The 20,734-nt window shown below is 42.6% G+C and overlaps 1 protein-coding gene across 2 annotated transcripts; it reads right to left on the reverse strand.

Moving 5' to 3' along the window:
- Positions 1 to 1,574: 1,574 nt before the first annotated feature.
- On the reverse strand, positions 1,575 to 19,583 carry SS18L1 (SS18L1 subunit of BAF chromatin remodeling complex). Of its 2 annotated transcripts, XM_054081137.1 has the most exons (12): positions 19,150 to 19,578; positions 15,835 to 15,978; positions 15,367 to 15,443; positions 14,031 to 14,115; positions 13,118 to 13,262; positions 9,548 to 9,745; positions 8,402 to 8,566; positions 7,390 to 7,491; positions 6,894 to 6,986; positions 5,440 to 5,559; positions 4,463 to 4,590; positions 1,575 to 4,261 (listed from the first exon to the last, which is right to left on the reverse strand). In XM_054081137.1, exons 3-12 carry the CDS (start codon positions 15,441 to 15,443, stop codon positions 4,235 to 4,237), a joined length of 1,140 nt encoding a protein of 379 aa, XP_053937112.1. In that variant the 5' UTR covers positions 15,835 to 15,978; positions 19,150 to 19,578; the 3' UTR covers positions 1,575 to 4,234. The 2 variants fall into 2 exon arrangements, with proteins under 2 accessions (XP_053937112.1, XP_009561369.2); XM_009563074.2 differs by lacking the exon at positions 15,835 to 15,978 and having other exon boundaries at positions 19,150 to 19,583.
- Between the last annotated feature and the right edge of the window lie 1,151 nt (positions 19,584 to 20,734).

The raw sequence follows: 20,734 nt of genomic DNA on the forward strand, positions 1-20,734 counted from the left end.
AGATGCGTCTTGAGCTTCGTTTACCTCCTCTGTGTGCTATAAACATCCCGATTCCAGTGACACAGACGCTTGGCATCTTCCACAAACGTTCCAATGCCTGCCCAGAGATGCAGCATTTAATATTTCCTATAAGCATCCCGCTGAGGGATGCACTCAGCCTTAAGAAAGTGATGAACCCAGGGGTTCGTCGGCTCAAGGGTGCAAATGGGATGAAACACAGGCAGGGAGATTGGAGAGGGAGGATTCGTGGGTTTTAAGAATTACCTGAAGGGCTTCCTTATCCTAACAAAGGATGTCGAAAGGAAATAAGAAATTTTGTGTTGAAAGTAGAATTGTGTAACAATGAATATGTGTATTAGATGTTAACAGTTGAGTGTTAACCCAAACCATTGTATAAGAAGGTCAAGGTGCCTTCCAACCCAAACTATCCTATGATTCCATTAAATTATCTTTAAGATCCTTTCCAACCCAAGCTATTCTATGATTCTATTAAATTATCTTTAAGGTCTCTTCCAACCCAAACCATCCCATGATTCTGTGATTACATAGGTGTAATGATTGTATGAGCAAGATGGGATTTTAGAGCCTTGGTTTTCTATCAATAAGCCTTTGGGGTCTGCAGGAGGTGAGCTACTGTTGTGAAAGATCTTCCACCCAGCACCCTGCGTGGAATAAAAGTAATGTCTCCTCTCTGAACAAAATACTTTTTGTATTTTCCTTTTTTTTTTTTTTCATTTCATCTAACAGTGCAAGTCTGGGTACTCGTGTCCCAGCCTGGGGGCTCCTTTGGGTCCATGAGGAAGCAGTGCTGCGCATCCCAGGGCTGAAGCCTGGAAGGATTGAGTTTGGGATCCTTTATGCACTGTGTGCTGTGAGCTCCAGCCTTAGGGCCTAAAATGGTCTGGAGAACAAGTCAAGAGGAGCGGCTGAGGGAACCAAGATTGTTAAGTCTTGAGGAGGCTGAGGGGAGACCTCATCACTCTGCAGCTCCTGGAAAGGAGGCTGTGGTGAGCTGGGTGCTGGTCACTTCTCCCTAGTAACAAGGGATAGGAAATGGCCTCAAGTTGGGCCAGGGGACGTTTAGATTGCATATTTGCAAATATTTCTTTACTAAAAGAGTGGTCAAGCACTGGCAGAGGGTGCCCAGGGAAGGGGTTAAAAAAGTGTGTGGCTGTGGCACTTCAGGACACGGTTTAGTAGGCACAGTGGTGCTGGGCTGACTGTCGGACTGGGTGAACTTAAAGAGATCTTCTCCAACCTTAATGATTCTATGATTCTAGAAGCCACTGTCCCAGTCACGGGCTGCCCGGGGATGTAGAGGGGTGCCCCAGACCCCAGAGGGAGCAAGTCCTGCCGCACCGACTCCCACATCCCTGGAAGCGAGCATTTCCTCAGAACATCCACAATCTGAGAGCTGGAACCGGCTTTTGCCACGTACAATCCCCAGGGGAAAAGGTACAACTCTTGTCTCCCTTTATCTGCTTCTCTCATTCAAAAATCTGTCGTAAGAAAAGTACCACCCACTTCATTTTCAGTTAATATTTAACCTAAACAGTTTTCAAGCATTCTGTATTACAAAACAGAAAATGACACAATTAATGGAAGAAGTCAAAATGCTGGCATCACTTTGTTTCCACGTTAATACATAAAAATGGACAACACATTAAATAAACATTTTGTTATTAACAATTAGAAATATTAACACCAAAAATCATGTATAAATTAGGAAATAAATGTACAAACTATTTCCAAAGTGCTCTTTCAAATACAGTATATACACAACATTCAAGAAGTTCTTAATGTAAGACATTTCAGATTGATGTAATGTTGCTGTTTCATTTTAAGTGTTGTTCATATTCTCTCAAAAGTATTTCAGCACTTTCAAAGACCACATAAAAGATATTTTTTTCCAAACCGGCAAAGAGCAATATTGCATACTTCTGTCTACCTGTAATATTAATCTACTGTAAAGAAAACAATCTTACTTCCCTTCTGTTCCTTGCTATTTCAGAGTACTTGTTTGTATGAAAACATCAGCAGGAAGGACAGGAGAAATGATGACTAAAAAATGTCTTCTATTTTATCAGTGATTAAAATTATTAATGTAGCAAGGGCAGTGCTTGGACAACACTTAATAATAAACTCTTTTGTTGTCCAGTTAAAGATTTTACAGGAAAAAATAGTAATGAGTTAAGATATCTTTGATTTTCTGGTTTTGTTTTTTTTTTTTAATATAAAATACTAAAATTTGAAATCTCATAAATAAGCAAGTTCAGACAAAAGACAAGGAGAAAATCCTACAGAGGGTGTATTTACTCTGTATTGTAAATTCGCAGTTAATCTCGTACTAAAAAATGCTTGTGGAGTGTAGTCATCCTAGCCCTTTGCCTCAGAGAAGTTTGGACACGGTAGTTCTTTCAGCACTTAAGGAAGCACTTTATAAGTGCTTTATTTCAACACTTTTTTATAAGAATATATAAAACTGAATAGAAGTGACTTACATTGTTCAGACTGGCTTTTACATACCACTAGTTTTTATTTCTAAATTCTCTTTCTATAGGTATTCTCTCACTGTTTGACCCTATTAACAGTTCCCCTCTCTATATGCATAATATTGTCTCACAATTAAAAGTAAACTTAGTTGCTTCTCTGCAATAAAGATGGATTTTTTTTTTCTTTTACTTCTGAACTTTTTCTGTCAAGCTACAACAGTAAAAAGTGATGCTGAACTGTAAGAACAACAGACCAAAAAATGTGACAATATTTACGGTTATAGTGCTTGCTGGAAAATCTCAGCAAGGGCAATGGAAGAACCAGAAATAAAGAAGGATGCCAGCCACCTGCTTGCGAAATTTGGCGTGAAAATGTGTATGCGAGTTATAAAAGTTGGAGTAGCACATTTAAGACTGGAGTTTTGCCAGATGTTTCTCTCAGCTAAGCACAACAGGAAGCAACATTGACATCTAGTAGGCTGACACTGCAGACCACACCGGGAATACTGTGTTTAACTGGAGCCCTCAGCACAGGAGGGACATGGACCTGTTGGGGCAGGTCCAGAGGAGGCCACAAAAATTATCAAAGGCCTGGAACACTTCCCCTATGAAGAGAGACTGAGAGAGCTGGGGGTCCTCAGCTTGGAGAAGAGAAGGCTCCAAGGAGACTTTATTGTGGCCTTTCAATACTTAAAAGGGGCTTATAAGAAAGATGGGGGGAAACTTTTAGCAGGGCCTGTTGCCACAGGACAAGGGGTAATGGTTTTAAACTTAAAAGAGGCTAGATTTAGACTAGATACAAGGAAGAATTTTTTTATGCTGAAGGTGGTGAAATACTGGCACAGGTTGCCTAGAGAGGTGGGCAATGCCCCATTCCTGGAAACATTCAAGGTCAGCTTGAATGGGGCGCTGAGCAACCCAATTGAGTTGAAAATGTCTCTGCTCACTGCAGGGGCATTGGACAAGATGACTTCACGGTCCCTTCCAAGCCAAATCATTCCGTGATTCTATGATTTCAGAGCTCCCTTCTAGTTTTCTTTCCATGACAGAAATACCTTAGTTCACATGGATATATGAAAAGTGCTTCTAGTGATTCAATCCTCTTTCTGTACCTTTTCCAACAGAAGCATGGACTTATGCATATTATTGAATTCTAAGATGTCAGTAGTTCGCCCTCATAGGTATTGCAGAAGTTGCGGTTAATTTTAACACACAGCATAGAACTGCCTTCACAAACGGAACGTACTCATCCTCTTATTCTTAACAAGTGAAGTTAAGAGCCATGGATTTCAGAGGCCGGCAGGTCATGGTCAATGCATTCGGTTAAATCAATAGCCTACCACAGGATCCCTCCCTGGACCGAGAAGTGTCTGAATCGCTTTGCTTTGAGCCAGACTGCAGAATAACCCGGCTGTTTTCCAGAACGGGGCACAACTGTGATCCAATGATCCTAAAGCTATTTAGAAACATCAAGAATGGGGTAGGGGGGGTAAATGAAAAACTTCTGCATTGTATCAACATACAGTACTATACACAGCACCAAATACCAAACCATTAAAGCATTGTCTTGTTACCAGTGGTGCACTGCTTCATATCCAGCATGAAATGAACACTGTTCACATACAGACGCTGCTTTGTGCTAAGGGGTAACCAACATATTACAATTAACCAAAACTGCCTGTACACCCAGTTCCAAGGATGGATATACTATTGATAGGAATCTGATACAGGGTCGTATTCGTTTATTGCTGGTAATTTCCATATTGTCCCTATAAAAGAGAAATAAAAATATTGGAGAACAATACATCAGAGGTTTAGAAACAGCAAGTCAGATGATTTTTTTTGGTCTATGAATTTTAAAAGACCCACTGAAGTATCACCAATATGCCCGCACTAAATTATCAGGTAGATTTTTATGCAGAGCTAAAAGCTAAATCTGCTTTTCCGTAGCAGAGATTCGGATCGTTTACCTGCTCGTAGCCGTAAGGCCTCTGTTGCTGAGCGGATGGGCCCGTTTGAGAAGCTCTGTAACTTCCATATTGCTGGCCCTGTCCCTGTTGGTAGCTGGAATACTGTGAGGAGGCTCCTTGTGCAGGACCTGAGAAGACAGTGAAATCTGTTCCTAAGGCTTGATTTGTTATGTTTGATGTAATGTAACAAAGTAAGCTCTGTGAGTATGAACCAAGTACATTTTGCCTAGAGCTCCCCTCCAGCTTTACACTCAGAAGTGTTAATACTAATCCCAGTCTAGCTGCAGCAGTGTAAACTTCAGTTCAGGTTTTAAACTTTGGTCAGAAAATCTGATATACCTTTTTCAATCTGAAATGGTTTCTTTCTCCCAAAGGCTGAGGATCCATATAAGCTGCCTCCAATCGGTCTGAACACGCACAGGCAGACATCAAACTCAGATTCTTTTGGTAACAGTGGGGAGCTCTGCTGCTGGTGACTTGAAGGGTTTGAAAGTCCTGCACCAGTGTTAGCTGCATGTTCAAAACACTTCTGCCTTTTTCCCTTTCCCCTCAGTCCCTCACAAAGGAATATAACCTGTACGATGTTGTGAGAAATCTAAGTGAGGGAGTAGTGATTCTCCAGACTGTTGATGTTATTTTTTCATCTCAGTTGTAGAACTATTGGATGTGTAGGAGCCCTGAGAATCCAGGCAGTCACCTCCTGCCAACACTTATCAGGAAGTCAACATGAGGCAAAGTCTACTTTCTAACTTTCTAACTTGCTTTCAGGAGAGGGATTCAGGATGCTAACAGAACAGTATAGAACACAGTGCTATACTAATGTATGCTACTGCCCAGAATCCCTTTCCATGCTATGCTCTTTTTTGGATGTCCAAGGTTAATCAAAGAAATAAGTTTACAGCATAGTTTAGCTTAGGAATGGAGGTGTCAGGATTAAGTACTGCAAACGTTTGACCAGCCAGTGACAGTTTTCTTACCGTAGCCTTGCTGTTGGCCTGGATAACTTTGTTGATTTGGGTATTGCTGCTGGGAATATGTCTGCTGTTGTGCAGCGCCTTGTTGGTATCCTGCCTGCTGCTGGCTGTACTGGGAATTTCCTAAGGGGAACAAAAATGGAACAGTTTGGTTATAGATGAGGCAGATATTTCACTGCACTTGCGAATCGTAAAGAAAACAAAGGCGTAATGAGCCTTAGTCTGGAATTCATATACAAGTACTCTTTTCAGAGACAACTGCATTTTGCCAATCAGGATGTTTACTTCTTCAGTGATTTTAAGTTCTTTTGAACAGGAGTAAGTTGTTTCTTCACGCACATCACCAAACAAACAAACAAACAAACAAGCAGCCTGTTTCCCAAAGGACTTTTTTTTTTTTTTTTACCCTGGAAATGTTTCAGAAGAAAAACAGAGTCACAAAGATAAGGGTGTCAGGGCAAACAGCCGGTTTCTCAAGAAGCCCTCCTACTGTACCTTCTTCTAGATAATGATGTTTATTCATATATCCCAGAAAGACCGCTTATCTAGTTGTTACTGGTATTTTTTCAAATGCCTATGATGGAAATTCCATTTGCAGTATCCTGAAATAACAAAATTAACAGAGACTATACAGATGACATGGCTTTTCCTAAATGCCACCTCACTGTATCATAATTAAGTTAATATTTTTCAGTTAATTTAGAGATCAGATATCTTAATAGCATCATTGAATTTACTCACTTACTACTGTCGAGGGTTTTTTAGTGGTAGAATTGCAAACTCATACCATCGGTGGTTTTTGAAGATTAGTTTAATTTAACCCATTGTTTTTCACACTTTGTGAGGTGAATTCAGTAAGATTTTAAAAAGCTGGTCCTGGAATTAACTTGTAGCCTTTTTTTAAAGAAATTTCCATTTGCGGCTGCCATTTATTCCAGCTCTGAACCCCATTCCTAACTGCAGCACCTTAGTTTGCCTTTGTCAGCATCACCTTTTACTTTAATACAGACATTTTTATTTGCATTACATAAAATATTTGTTAAACAGTTCTGCAAGAGTGGAGGATACTGACATTCTGGAAGTCTTTTATCTTGCTGCAAAAAAAGTTGAGTATTCATAGCTATAATTCCATCTGGCTCAGCTAAAACTGAGGATCATTTTTCTAATGAATATGAGGCTACACACCAAGCTGTTAATGATCCCATGAGGCTGCACAGCATGACTGCCTCACAATTCAGTTACTGATGTGAAACTGTGTATGCAGTCTGATCCAGTTTTGGTGTAAAAAATGCTTTACATAGCTAAATTCTGTTTCTCAGACACTCCTTACGTAGTAGCTAAGTAGCAGTCAGTGATGCAGAAATTGCAAGTCATATTTTACATTTTCATAAGCACTCCATTAGTGTTTTAGGGGATTTGAGCTTTGGGTTACAAAGATTACCAATGTATTTTCCTACCTCCTTCATAATAGTGTTGTGTAGAGTCGTCAAATGACCTGTCATAGCTCTGCTCAGTATAGGATGACTGCTGATAGGCATAATCACCATGTCCTACAAGGAAGTGCAAAGGTTTATCAGGTATGTTGTTAATATAACAAGTTGTTAATATAACAACAGATACATAGTGATAAATTATGAAGCTGCTTATGCACAAAGATGAACCCAAGAGAAAATACTGACCACTTAGACAGAAGGTCAAATAGAAGGCAAGGAAAGTCACACCTATGGATAAATGTCTTGTATTTGCTCAACCGGACTCATCTTTGTGCTCTTTTTGAAGCAGTTCGGATAGCAGGATGCCCTGATGTATACATTTGTGACCAGGTTCCCGCATCCTGGGATTAGAATTTCCTAGCATTTAAATTGGAAATGAATCTCAGCGGTTTGCCACATCATTACACGTGGCAGTCTACACTTTATTGGTATTACAGTGACTACAGCTCAGAGGAGTTACCGTCTGGATAGTATTGCTGATTCATGGGTTCTGATGAGCCTTGTCCGTGACTGTACTGTTCACTGTAATATTCCTCCTGACCCATGTACTGCTGCGAGGAACCTGCAGGCAAAGACAAGAGAGAGCAAACTGAGCCCACAGACTCCTAAGGGATGTTTTTTTCTTACTTTATTTTTTAAAGAAAACAGTGTTTACATCTGGGTAAAGAAAACAGCCTATGTATCTTGAGAGCATTTTCAAAGATGTTCTGCTCACTAGAAAAAGGAAATAAGTTTGTATTCTCAGAAAAAGCTGGTTGAAATTGAAATTACAAAATGGTCAGTAACACGTCCTAAAACCACTCCCTTCTCTGGCAATACCAAAAGTAACAGCTACATTTCATCTACTAATCCGAGTTATTAGAAAGCATATAAATGTACTGCGTGCTCAAGAACACGGTCAGAATTAAATATACTTTAATTAATGTATTAAATTGTTCTTAGCAAAATTCAGTTTATGTTAGAATCAGTCTAGCAGCTTTATTACCTCTTAGAACTTTTTCCAGAGAGGTCTTAGAGCATGGCAGTTATCCTCTGGTGTTTTCCTTTCCTTGGCCTAATTTTTCGTACTAATTGCTGGCAAACTATATCTTCTTTGCAGAAATGTGTTCCTTGATAACTGTGCCATGTTACGGCTGATCCAATACCATGTGAAAGAACTGAAAAGATTCCCAGTGGCTTGAGTGAGCTGTATCTCAAATTGTTCATCTTTTCTTTAGAGAGATACGATCCCTTTTAGACAGAATTATTTTTCTAAACACCTGAAATAATTAAATAGATAAATCTTGAAAATAGATTAAAGTTCATCTGATCGTCACGATACTTCCACCGTTCGAGATTTCCTGTGTTCCTGGATGGGATTCCCTGTTCATAAATGTGACTTGGAAATTTTGTTGACTTACCTGCCTCACAAGACGGACTGAATATCATCAATCTAATAATCATTCTATCAGTAATCTAATCATAGGTTTTACCTTGCTGAGAGGCTCTGTAAGGGCCCATTGGTCGCTGGCCCATCATGCTGTTGCCCTGGTTGCTCTGACTCATCATGGCAATGGAGGACTGCCCCTGGTAGTGCTGGCTCCCTCCTGGCGCCGAGTTGTAATGCGATGTTGCTGCTTGCTGGTGCATCATAGAGACTACAATGTACATGGAAAATACTGTTTTCTATAAGGATGTGACAGTTGTCTCCCTAGTCTCTTTGGAAGCAAGTTAAAACCTTCAGCTAACATGCATCCTGATAATTCTGTGAGTTTTCCACAGGGGGAGGTGTTTTCCTACTGCAGGCATTTAACTCTTCTGCACTGTAACCCAAAAAGGATGTTATGACGTGGTCAGTTCTTGCTATTTGCTCCAGTCAGACTTCTAAAACTACATTCAGCCTTGACTATTAGTTTATTTAAAAGAATGCAATCATTATTACAGTAGGGAAAGAAATAAGAACTTATGCTTGTTCCTTTCTATCTCCTTACTAAGTCATTGCTGCATTTCTTTTCTAGTCCACTCTTCCTTCTGCTTCCATCTTCTTATACATCTGATAATTATACACTTTGAATAAACTGACATTCCAGATTTTATTCGATCTCTAACTTTCATACTGTCTGAAAGAATTCCTAAGCATTGGACATGCCATTCAATACTCAGCAGCAAACATTTTAACAAATAAAAAGATTAATTCTGAATTGTCTGCTAGTCTCTCTATGCCCTGCAAGCAGAGTCAAGTATCATAACAAAACCAGTGTGGTAACGTACAAACAGTCAATGTGTAATACTCTTCCGCAGGCTCTTTCAGCTTGGATAAAGGTGTTTCTCAGTTCCCTCCCACAGCCGCAGGATTTGCTGCCAGGGGCTATCAGTGCTGCTGCGCTTGTTGCTAACCCTCTTCTCCCCAACTCTTTGCTAACCACAGCAAGTCGGTGTACACTAAAGCAAGTCTGAAATCATTCTGACGTCCACTGGTGCCTGACACCTTGACATTCAGAGAGGTCTTAAAGCTGTCTTTTTCTCTTGTATATTTGTTGCTGTCTACAGAAAATATTTACAGAACAAATTCACCTGTGGTAAACCTCTGAGGTCACTGAAAAGTCAAGTTGGCCCAGAAGTAGGAAGAGGGAGTTTACCTGGATTAGACTGCATGTTGATGTTTGTTCGAGACACATAATTGCCTATTGACCCCTGGCCTTGCATTGGCACATTCTGAGATGCAGGCACTGTATGGCTATAACCAGGCCCAGTTCCATGACTGCTGACAGTCATACTCAGAGAGGTTGTGGGCATAGTGTTCTGGCCTGACTGCTGCATAGACACGTGATTAGGACCTAGAAAAATTAAAGAGAGCAACAAGAAAATCTGTGCTATTATTGGCAACGTACAGTGAGCATTAAAGCCCTCGCAGCCTTTCTAAAATACCTTGTGATGAGGCAAAACAGAACTAAAAAAAATCTTCAATATTAAAATTCCTTGCTATCTACAGACAAATTAAAATTGCCTACTGCACAGTCAGAGTGATCCTTCTCTTTCCCGCAGCCAAATCCAAGCTGTATAGGACTACAGACAGGAAGAATAAAACAGCAGCAATGCCCTACAAGCAGTTCCTCACAGACAGCAGAATTAACAAATGCCAGTAATTTCAGATACTTCAGAAAATTCACTGACTCTGGAAACACCCCAGCTTTCTAAAATTTGTCTTTTCCTTCCTCCTCTCCTGCTGTGGACTCCTTTTCCCCCTTGACAAAGATGGTGACAACGGAAAGGCACAGTAGCAGCTGAGAAACACTGTGTGCATTGCTGCACCCACTCGGTTCCTCTGTAACCAACAAACCCTCTTAGCTGGGGCTCGGGAAGTTCCCAGGGACCCTTTCCTCAGAGCACAATACTGACTTGTGCTTTCCTGAAGTTTGACTGAAAGCACCTCAGACTTAAAAAGACAAATTTTCCAAATCACCCTCATAATCCCTGTTGTCACGATACTCCAACATCACCAACTGCAATTATCAGACTCCTCTGGTTATGTCCTGGGCTGGAGAACACCACCTTGCTTACCTGGCAGTATGTTTATGTTTTTAAATTCTATTCCTGTTGGGCAACCAAAATCAGGGAGAAACTAGTCCTTATTTTTTGTTGTTTATGCCTGTAAATACTTCTATGAATGAGTTTTGGGAAGCTGTTTTCATTGTGTGTTGTCGATATCGAAACTGTCATTGTATGTGTTATCTAACAATTCAGCTGTACTGTTGTCAATCTAAATTAATTTAGGTAGAATGGAAGACATGCAGAACCCCCAGAGGAGACAGAATTGTACTGTAGTGCTTAGGTATTGATATTTTAATTCATAGTTATCAAGGGTATCTACAGCATCCAAATAATGTGTCTAATTCTCTTAGTACAAACCTCACTAATTACACTTATTGTATGTTATAGATATCAAAAAGAGAAATTTTGCTGTAGATGATTATATTTTCCTCTAGCAGAGAGATGCAAACAGCATTTTCAGCAGGAGATAAAGAGAGATAGCTCTAGTGAAATCAGTGGAGCCAGGTCCATACACTGCATACAGTTTGCGTCTTGTGAAGCCGATACTTGTGCTTGGGCAACACAAGCCCACATGGTGTGCGCATGGAGCTAGCAGCTGCTTTCAGTGAGAGATGGTGAACCTCACTCTGTTTGCTTAGGAAAATTTAAATAATCTTGACTTTCTTTAAAGATAAAAACCCAAAGAATTTGCTAAATAATGACTGTAAGGGAAAATATAAAAGTCTGACCAGAAGTGTTTAAATAAAAGCACTAAAACTTTAATAAAAATACAAAGCATTGAACCTCCCTCATACTTTCATGAATTTAAGGCAGTTGGGTGTTTCTCTGAAAGGCCTCGTTAATGATTTCTGACCAGTTAAAATTCTCAGTTGGGCCCAATTCTGTCCAGAGGCAGCCGAGTTGTGCTGCTTGGTTTATTGAATCTAATGGGTCTGCCTGCAGGGCTATGGTGTGAAGAATCCCTGCCTTGTGGGTGGTGGATTACTTGAAATCTCAGTGGGTTGTTTTTTAAATTGACCCACAAACGAAATTACCACTACATCGCACCTAGCTGCCACTACAGAAAGTTACCAGGTATGCCAGGAATTACCTGGTTACTGACCCTCAGAGGGGATTTCTGTAAAGTCCTGACTGAGGACAATAAAGAATAAAATTTAGTGGCTTCTGCGTCTTCTTCCCTACTCTTCCCTTTCCTACAGTGCTGTACCTGTTCATTACAGACTTTTGTCTCTATTGCCATTACATGAGAAATTTTCTCTAGTACTAGAGCCCATAGATTTGAATTGTCTGTGCATATTTACTAACTCATTTCCAAAACATGGTGTCCAACAAGTGTTGTCCGATGTAAGATAACTTCTCAGCCTCAACCTCTACCTGCACATCAAGCTCTGGCCTCAGTCTGGTTTCCAGTAGGCTGGTATTTTCAGGATAAAATACCTGACATTACCCAGGTGTCAGAGTCCCAGGGACTGGGCACAGAGTGAGCTCTCTTGACCTCCACAACGCCAGCTGCGTTTTAGCACTGGGTTGGGTAAAATCACAACATGAAGTGGGCTGCCCTGGCTGCTCCTGCTCTGAGACAACTCGAGACTTCAGGACTGCCAGTCTGGTTCTTTCAATCAGCACTACTTTACAATGAAGGACTGGAGGGTGGGAGGCCAATAAAAAAACCCCAGCAACAATAGCACTGAAAATGTAGATTCTTCGCAACATGAAACATTTCTATTAACTTATTATAATACTTAATAAATCTTTCAAAAAGAAGGCCCAGATAAATTTAATAAGTTCATTTTACAAGTTGTAACTGTGTAAATTAGGTGCCTCATCCACTAGTTTAAAAGGCACGATCAGCTTGACCACAAAAAGAATTTTTAAAAGTCAGAAGTAATTTCATGGCTTGCATCTGCTCGAGTCCCCCCTGCCAAGGTCTGTGATTTTAAAATCAGATATTTCTATTTATAGACCCTGTTCTCTCTCTGTCACTCTGGGAAAGACCCACAGAAACAAGAACTGACTAAATAACTAAGAATTACAAAATAACGGATTATTCATACTATAAAATACACAGAGTAAAAAACCCCACATTTTATCTTTCAATTTGTTTCTTTTTAGCTGCACGAACAAAAGAAACAAATAAGACAAAGTATATTATCTTATTCACACAAAATGTCTGTGCAAACTCTTTGGCTATGTAGTACAATCTCTGCAAGCTTCTGTGGAGGACAAATACTGATGCAACACCAAATTATTTATAAGGCAGCATGTATCCCACAAGGTCTTTGCGATCGAAAGGCTTGAATGCACTGTCAGTCATGCAAGCAATTCCATTTTGCCCGGGCCAACCCCACCACCTTCAGAAGAAAAACATTACAATATATAATCTTTCTTACTAAAAACTTGGATGCTCGGTAAAATCATTACACATTTTTTTACATATTGTTTTTCATTTCCCCTACAGAAATACTAAGCAGCCTGGAGTCCTTTCAGACGCCAACAACATTACTGGCTGTAGCCATTTTGTGATGATTTCAGCATGTGCCTGAAATCCCCTGAAAGGTGAGTTAGGAGAGGTCTTTTACAGCTCTCTAAGTATATTCTGCATTAATGATTTTGTTGCCAAGCAACAGCAAAGCAGCACAAAGGGGACCGGAGCTCACCATTGCTAATCTGACTCTGCATGAGGGAGGAAGGAGGAAGGCCCGTCCCAATTGCATCGCTGAGATTGCTCTGTGAATGGAGAGATTGGTTGGATGCACTTTGAGTCATCCCTCCTGGGCCCAAGTTTATGTTTTGCGTTGGTGGCTGCAAATAACAAGGAGGAGAAGCAAATTTTTCGTTAAGATTTTAATTAGGAAAAATAATATCCCCCCCCAAATTAGCCTGAGTGACTAAAAACTGCCTCAAATCAATATGTGCTTCCTTCACTTTTTGAGCTTGCTTGCGTAAACCTTTCTTCATGTGACTACTGTATGTGAATGACATTCAGCATGATATGGAGAAGCCAGCAGGCAGCACAGTGAAGACCTTAAAACTGTGCTTATAATAGAGTCTGGCTTCTGTGCCCATTCTTCCATACTTCCATGAATTCCATTTTGTGCTGGTTAGAATGTAACTGCTGAGCAGATATGCATTAGCAAAGACGATACAGAAGTATGTGGACAAACTGACCTTTGCCGAGCATAAACCTATGCTGTGTTTTGCGCTATGTGGGATACCTCCAACATCAATCCATTTAGCAAGAATAACACAATGTTTAAAGACAAAACGCCACTACAAAAAATAGTGGCATTTTTTTTTCCTGAGTAAAGAATACAGTAAGAATAGGTAAAGAACAACAAATCTGGAACAAATGGAGCAGGTTCAGATCTGCACCATTTATAGCATATAGATCTTGAGCTATAGAGACAGAAGTTAACACAAAAACACAGTAAAAGTAACATTTGATTTGTTCAATGATCTACTTGACCACTTCAAAAGCTTTAGTTGGAAAAATACAGTGATCAGTAACAGAATCAAAGAATGTTTCCCTCCAGCATAGTAAACATATCCAACGGTAGCACAGGTACTTACAGCAGGAAGCAAGGACTGCATATTCTGGTTAGAATCTGCTATTGTTGCCAAATAAACCAGGTTTCTGTGCAAGATTTGTTGGTATCTACAGAATAAGGAGTAAAGCTGATTTGGAAAGGGTTAACAACATAGAAAATTTCAAACCTTTCTTGTCTTTTTTCTTTTCTATTTACAAATGATTATTTAAATTACATTAGCCCACTTTTCATCTGTCATATAAACAGCAATAGTAATAACCTATAGCTGTGCTGTCATGCTTTTTACTGAGGATTGGTGAGTTCAGCACCTCTTCTATAAAGAAGGGAGAGGTAAAGTACACTCACTCTCCTTTGAAAGCACTTTGAGTGAACTGTGAGGCTGAGACCTCATTCTTGGAGTACCACCACCCTGTCAGCTGCTCTAACAGTCACTTTTTGTTCCTCTGTTAAACAAGGGTCTCAGCAGTAATGAGATGCCAGAACTCCAAAAACCAAAACCTGTTTGCCCTGTCAGCAAGCTGAGAACAACAAGATTTTTTTCAAGAGTGCTCTAACTGGAGTGTTTACTCAAGTAGGCACCACCAGAACCATTTATGCTTCTTCACAGATCTTGATGAGCTGGAAAAGCTCATAGTGAAGATAAGGAGGGCACCCAAAAACAAACCAACAGCCATGCCACTCCAAGAGGAGTCAAACTTTTGGAAACAGCAAGGCTTCCAAGAAGGCAAGAGAAAATGCTGTTGTAGCAGAGTTTTCTTCTGATAAGGGGAAAATGGCTGGGAAGCAGGAAAAGCAGCAAAAATGAAGCCTGAACAGTGACATGGACTTCTTTAGCAAAGGTATCTTTTTCATACATTTATTTTTTAAAGAACAGCTTTCTGGGTCTGGCCCCATAACTCAGCCTTTCATGGGGCAGATGGGCTATTCTTCCTGACTGTAATTTAACCCCTAACAATCATAGAAGTATTTTGTTTTCAAGTTTAGGAATAGTAAGCAGTGACACAAACTGGTACATCTGCATGCCCATTGTTTTAGCCAGAGATAACTACAGGGTCCTTAATGTTCAATTACTTTCTGATAAAAATGTGTTACTAACTTGATACCTGATTCTGCTTAACGAATCTGCATAAAGCAAGTGGTCCAATAACCATAATTGTTTATAATTACTTTAATAAGTGATTTGTTAAAAATATTGTAAGCATTAAACACTCGCAAAAAAAATCTGTTCCAAGAACAATATACATTTCTTAATACAAGTGAATCTAACTGTTTTCCTAGTGAACAGAACTATTCATAGTCCTGTTCTTGCAAGAGTTCACCAAAAATTTCTACCATACTCCAAAACTTGTAATACTCACTGAGTACATTCTGCAGTTTTTCCCTTGCTCTGATAATCCATAATACATTGTATTAGGTGGTGATTTTCATCTAGCATCTGCATAAAAGAAACATGATCAAAACATGATCAAAACTACAAGAATCACATTCACCTTTCCTGGCAGTGGATGGAGTTTTGTGCAGTTTTGTTGCCTTAGGATGTTACAAAGTCCCTACACGTGACTTTATTGAGCCACAAGACCGTGCTTTGCAAATCATTCATCATCTTTAAAAGAGTAAGTAGAAATACCCAACAAAGAAGAATTAATAGACTTACCTTTTTTTGCGTATTAAATGACAGATTTTATGCTGAAGAAGGAAAGCACTTCTAACTACGAAAACACCTCTGCCTCATTCCAAAACATCACCCAGCCCTTTCTAAAACTTCAGATTTTACTAACCTATCCTTTTTCAAATAAGAAACATACTTTCAAGCAAATGAAACCTACCAGTTTTCCTTTACAGGACTAGGGTGTGCAGGCTGCTGAACTTGATGAAGTATAACATTAGCATTACTGGATCTACTGAAACACTGTAAGAGAATCACATCCCAATTTGTCCTTTGGGGTGGTTCAGTTCCAATACAGGGAGGACTTAAAATGAAAACAAAGAGTAATGACAAATCAGTTAATTTATGTGTATCAGTGGCTGCTAGTCTGGCTTCATTCAATAAGTTCTAGTGACTGACTTGTTCCAAGCAGATCAGGGCTGCTGGATGAAATGAGCACTGACCTTTATATGATAAACTTATAACACAATTAAAAGCTTAAAATATCCTTTAATTTGTTTTAAAATTTCACGTGCAGCAGTCTGGCTCTTTCCCCCAGCTTTCTTGTGAATGTGGCAAGCTTTCCACGGGTGAATGAATGGAAAAATAACAACAGTATTTACAAACTGAAACTTGCTTCTGATAAAAACTCATCACATAAACCAGTTTGTAGGTACCGTTGCTATTAAGTGCTTGCGAGACTGGGCCTTTGAATCACCGTGTTATCAGGATAGAACAACTCTTGAGGAAACAACACGTTTTCATAAGAGTTAAACATGAATTAATCGGTGTAGGTATGAGTTCTGGTGAGAACAATTTATCGACCCATTCAGATGCAAACAAAGGGCTAGATGACAGCAAAAAGAGCAAAGAGGCTTTCTGACGCACTTGCAATCTAGCTAGTCACTCCCTTGGAGACCCCAGCTTGTCCTGCTTCTTGCTTGCCATCTGCGAGTCGGTCTGAACTTTGCTGGACACCCTTGTCCATCGCAGGCTCCGAGTGCTGGAACGCGCAGCGATCCGCTGTGGCTCAAGGCAGTGAGGCGCTGCTGTGCCCTGCCACGGCTGCTCGGCACGCTGCCCTCTCGAATGCTGACAGGGAACGTCAGAACTGTGTCAGTCAAGGATCCATCTTCCTCCTGCATGCGTGCCTATGCTCACATGGCAACCCGGGCGCAGCATGTAATTTTAAGAGAAAACACTCCTGCCTGGTGCGCTGTGCAGCCTTTTGTTTCATGCTCTGTACTCACTGGTGTACAAATTTTCACCTCCGTCACTGGAAATTCTATAGACTGAATTAGCAAAGAATAGAAACCCATCCTTTTCAGTTTCCACCGCAGATATCACTGATAATATTTTCACATGCAGTTAAGATATGTATTCAACAGTAAGAGTCCAAGCAATATTAGAGACACCTTTGTCAGAGAAGGGCTAAGTTTCCAGATGAAAAACACTCTGCTTACTAAAAATGGAATCAGGAATAACTCCTTTTCTAACTTACTAGGACAAAAGAAACAACTTCTGATCTCCATTATAGATGGAACTGAAGTTTGCTGCCCTGCAATTGTTATTTGATAAACTACTTTGAAGCACCACCATCTCTGCTGTCATGCCAACGACCTAACATCCTCCGTGTGAAACCTATTTTAGGAATGGTTGGTACTGAAATTCTAACAGCTTTGAAAGACTATCAAAATTGAGTTAATAAATAACAATATGCTGCTTATATATTACAAATAGGAATAAGAATAACCTTCTTTTCCAACAAAATTGGTACATGTTCTAAGGAGCTCCTTTTAATGGGGTTTTTTGAGTTCCTGGCCCAGCACCTGCTCCTACTCTCACTGTCCCAGCTCTATGACCATAAAGCCCAACCAGTTCCCATGGCTGCAAATCACTTCCTCAGCATCACGACCTGCCAAAAAGAAAATCACTGCCAGCAGCCCAACGATGATGGACAGTACCGAAGTAACAGCAAATGTACCTGAGATGGGAAACGTGTTCACACATTATTCATACAGAAATATCATTTTGAAGCTCCCATATGAAGTTTATGAATATGCAAAAAAAAAAAAAAGCAAAGGGCTTGAAAATCAAACTGAAGAGACTCTGGCTGCCCTTTGTCTGTGGACACAGCCATAGGTTTAGGTACACGCTATCTGAATTATGAAATTCTGTCCTAACTCCAGACAACCTGGAAGCTAGAAGAAAACTTATCCAAGGAGGCTGAAATATTTTAGCATTTAAAATCATAGAATCATAGAATAGTTTGGGTTGGAAGGGACCTTAAAAAAGATCATATAGTTCTAACCCCCCTGCGATGGGCAGGGACACCTCCCACTGGCTCAGGCTGCCCGAGGCCCATCCAACCTGGCCTTGAAACCCTCCAGGGATGGGGCAGCCACAGCTTCCCTGGGCAACCTGGGCCAGGGCCTCACCGCTCTCATGGTGAAGAAATCCCTCTTTATGTCTAGTTTAAATCTGCCCCTCTCCAGTTTATGCCCATTGCCCCTCGTCCTATCACCACAGGCATTTGCAAACTTAAATTAACCAGTTCGCACCACCACTTGTGCTGCAAGAGCTGCCCCAAGAGGGATGAGCTTCCAAACAGTCTCCTGAGATTCAGACCACCTCTTCAGTCCCTCTTGGGGAGGTTTGTCCTGCCTTAATCCCTGTTCTCTCCCGATCTTCCACCAAGGTGTATTTCCTAGCAGACCCACGTTGGCCCCAGCGCGTGGTCTGAGCCGACTGCGATATCGCCAAGGGCCCTTCGTCAGTGGCCATGGCTTAACGAGCGGCCCCCGAATCCCCACACTGAGCCCCCCCAAACGAACACCTGTGCAGCGGGGAACACGCCAAAAATATAGGAGCACAAATGACAGGTAGCGGTGACGGTAAAGCCATGCACGTTCTTTATTGACATTTCCAGCCCGTTCCCTGCAGCGGGAGGAGAGGGACAGGCAAGGGAGCGCCATCCCCGCTCCACAACTGGAAAACTGGGAACTGTTCCCAACTGTTCCAGCTGGGAACCCTCCTCTCCAGAGAAAACCCACCCCCCCCAAACCTTTGTTTGTCATCAAACGTCAATAGGATACGAGAAACACCGGCGGCAGGGGCTCCCTCTGTCTTCCGAAATTAAAATTCTGCATCCAAATACAAAAGAAAACCCTGGAAAATTCAGTATTTGATCTCAATTCAGTCTCGGGGCTGGCTTCGCTCTGGGCCGGGAGCCGAGATGCCTCTGGGAATGAACGGCAGCGCTGCTCCCCCTCGGAAAGCGGCGCGGATGAGGCTCCATCCCGGCTCCATCCCCCGGTCCTGCTCTCGCTCGCTCTTTGCAGCCTCCCGAGCACCTTTGCTTTGTTCCTCCTCCTCCCCCTCCTCTCCCACCTCTCCATCCCTCGCACGCTCACGACTTTCCCTGCAAACCCAGCTCCCGCAGGAGCGCGGATGGCACAAAACCGCCTCCAACCGATAACCACGCTTCTCTTTTTACCTTCTGGATAGTTTGCTGCGTCACCTCCCCTTTGCCTCTCGGGCGAGCAGATGCAAAAGCAACCGACATGGTGCGGTGCGAGGCGCCTGCAGCGTGCGGGCTCCAGCCTGGGATGGGATTGTTATTATCTGCCCGCTGCCCGTGCGGCGCCTCTCCGCAGTGCCGCCGGGGGGGGGGACCGCACATGGTACGCTCTGCTCCCCGACATCCGCCGCCGCCACCGCCCCGCCCGCCGCCCCGCGCGGCACCGCGGCGCCCCCTGCTTCTCGCCACACCGGCTCGGAGAGGCGCGAGGAGGCGGGGTGGCAGGAGGCGAAAACGGTTCGCCCCGCCGCCCCCCTCCCCGCCGGCCGCACATGGTGCGTCCCTGCTGCGGGTCTTCCTGTCGCAGGCGAGCAGCGTCTCCCTGCCAGCTGCGCCAACTGCGTACGGCGAATATCGCGTACGCCAAGTGCGCCAGCGCAGGGAAAGGAGGAGGGAGGCGACCTCCTACGCCGGATGCGTAATGCGGGCTCTGTACGCCAAGTGCGCAGGTGAGGCCCCGCCTCGCCGGGCTTCGGGGCGCAGCGTGCGGAGGGGGAGGCGCCGGCCGCCTACGTCGGATGCGTAACGCGAATGCGTACGCCAATGGCGCGGAGGGGCCTGGTAGGAAAATGTCAGGGAATCAATTCCGAAACTGACTCGATTTGGAGTTTTATAAAGCAAGGATCCTTTATCAGGCCTGGGAAACACAAAGGAGTGATCTCCATCAATCGTGTGCGGCGAGACAAGAGCTGGGATAGGATAGATTTCCCACTTATGTGCGTATGAACAGAAATCCTATGAGTCTATTACTTTTCTAGGACTGATTTGAATGTAATTATGGACTTCGCAACATCCAAATCTCTTGCTTATTCGGAGCTGGTTCCAGTTCTCCGACCTTGCATCTGACATGGGGAAAAACTACAAACGGAAATGGTAATCGTAGAATGATAGAACGGTTTGGGTGGACCTCAAAGCCCATCCAGTTCCACCCCTGCCATGGGCAGGGACACCTCCCACTGGAGCAGGGGCTCCAAGCCCCATCCAGCCTGGCCTTGGACACCTCAGGGATGGGGCAGCCACCACTGCTGTGCCAGTGACACATCTGTTCGGCACAGATCACTGAACACGAGATTAACGGGGTCTGGGGAAAGACTGTTTGAAAAACATGCAATAAAACCCATCCTAGGGGAAGGACAACCTGTTTAACTTGCAAAAAAAAAAATAGTTACTTGGATTAACTTAACTCTAGCTTAAATGAAAACAGCAACTACTTCTTGTATCCCTGCTCCGCCTCCCTCTCCGTCCTCCTCCTCCGCCCCCGGGCGCAGCGTGCGGAGTGGGAGGTGACAGCCTCTTACGCCAACTCCGTAAGACGGCCACCGCGTACGCCAAGTGCGCCGGCGCAGTGAGAGGAAGAGAGAGGCGATCCCCCACGCCAGATGCGTAATGCGGGCTTCGTACGCCAAGAGCGCAGCCGGGTCCCCCGCCTCTCCTTGCCGGGGTGCTGGGCGCAGAGTGCGGAGTTGGCGTAGGGGGCGCCATTGGCGCAGCCCCGCCGGAA

The sequence above is a fragment of the Cuculus canorus genome, chromosome 16, assembly GCF_017976375.1.
Source record: "Cuculus canorus isolate bCucCan1 chromosome 16, bCucCan1.pri, whole genome shotgun sequence".
NCBI classification, from domain to species: domain Eukaryota; kingdom Metazoa; phylum Chordata; class Aves; order Cuculiformes; family Cuculidae; genus Cuculus; species Cuculus canorus.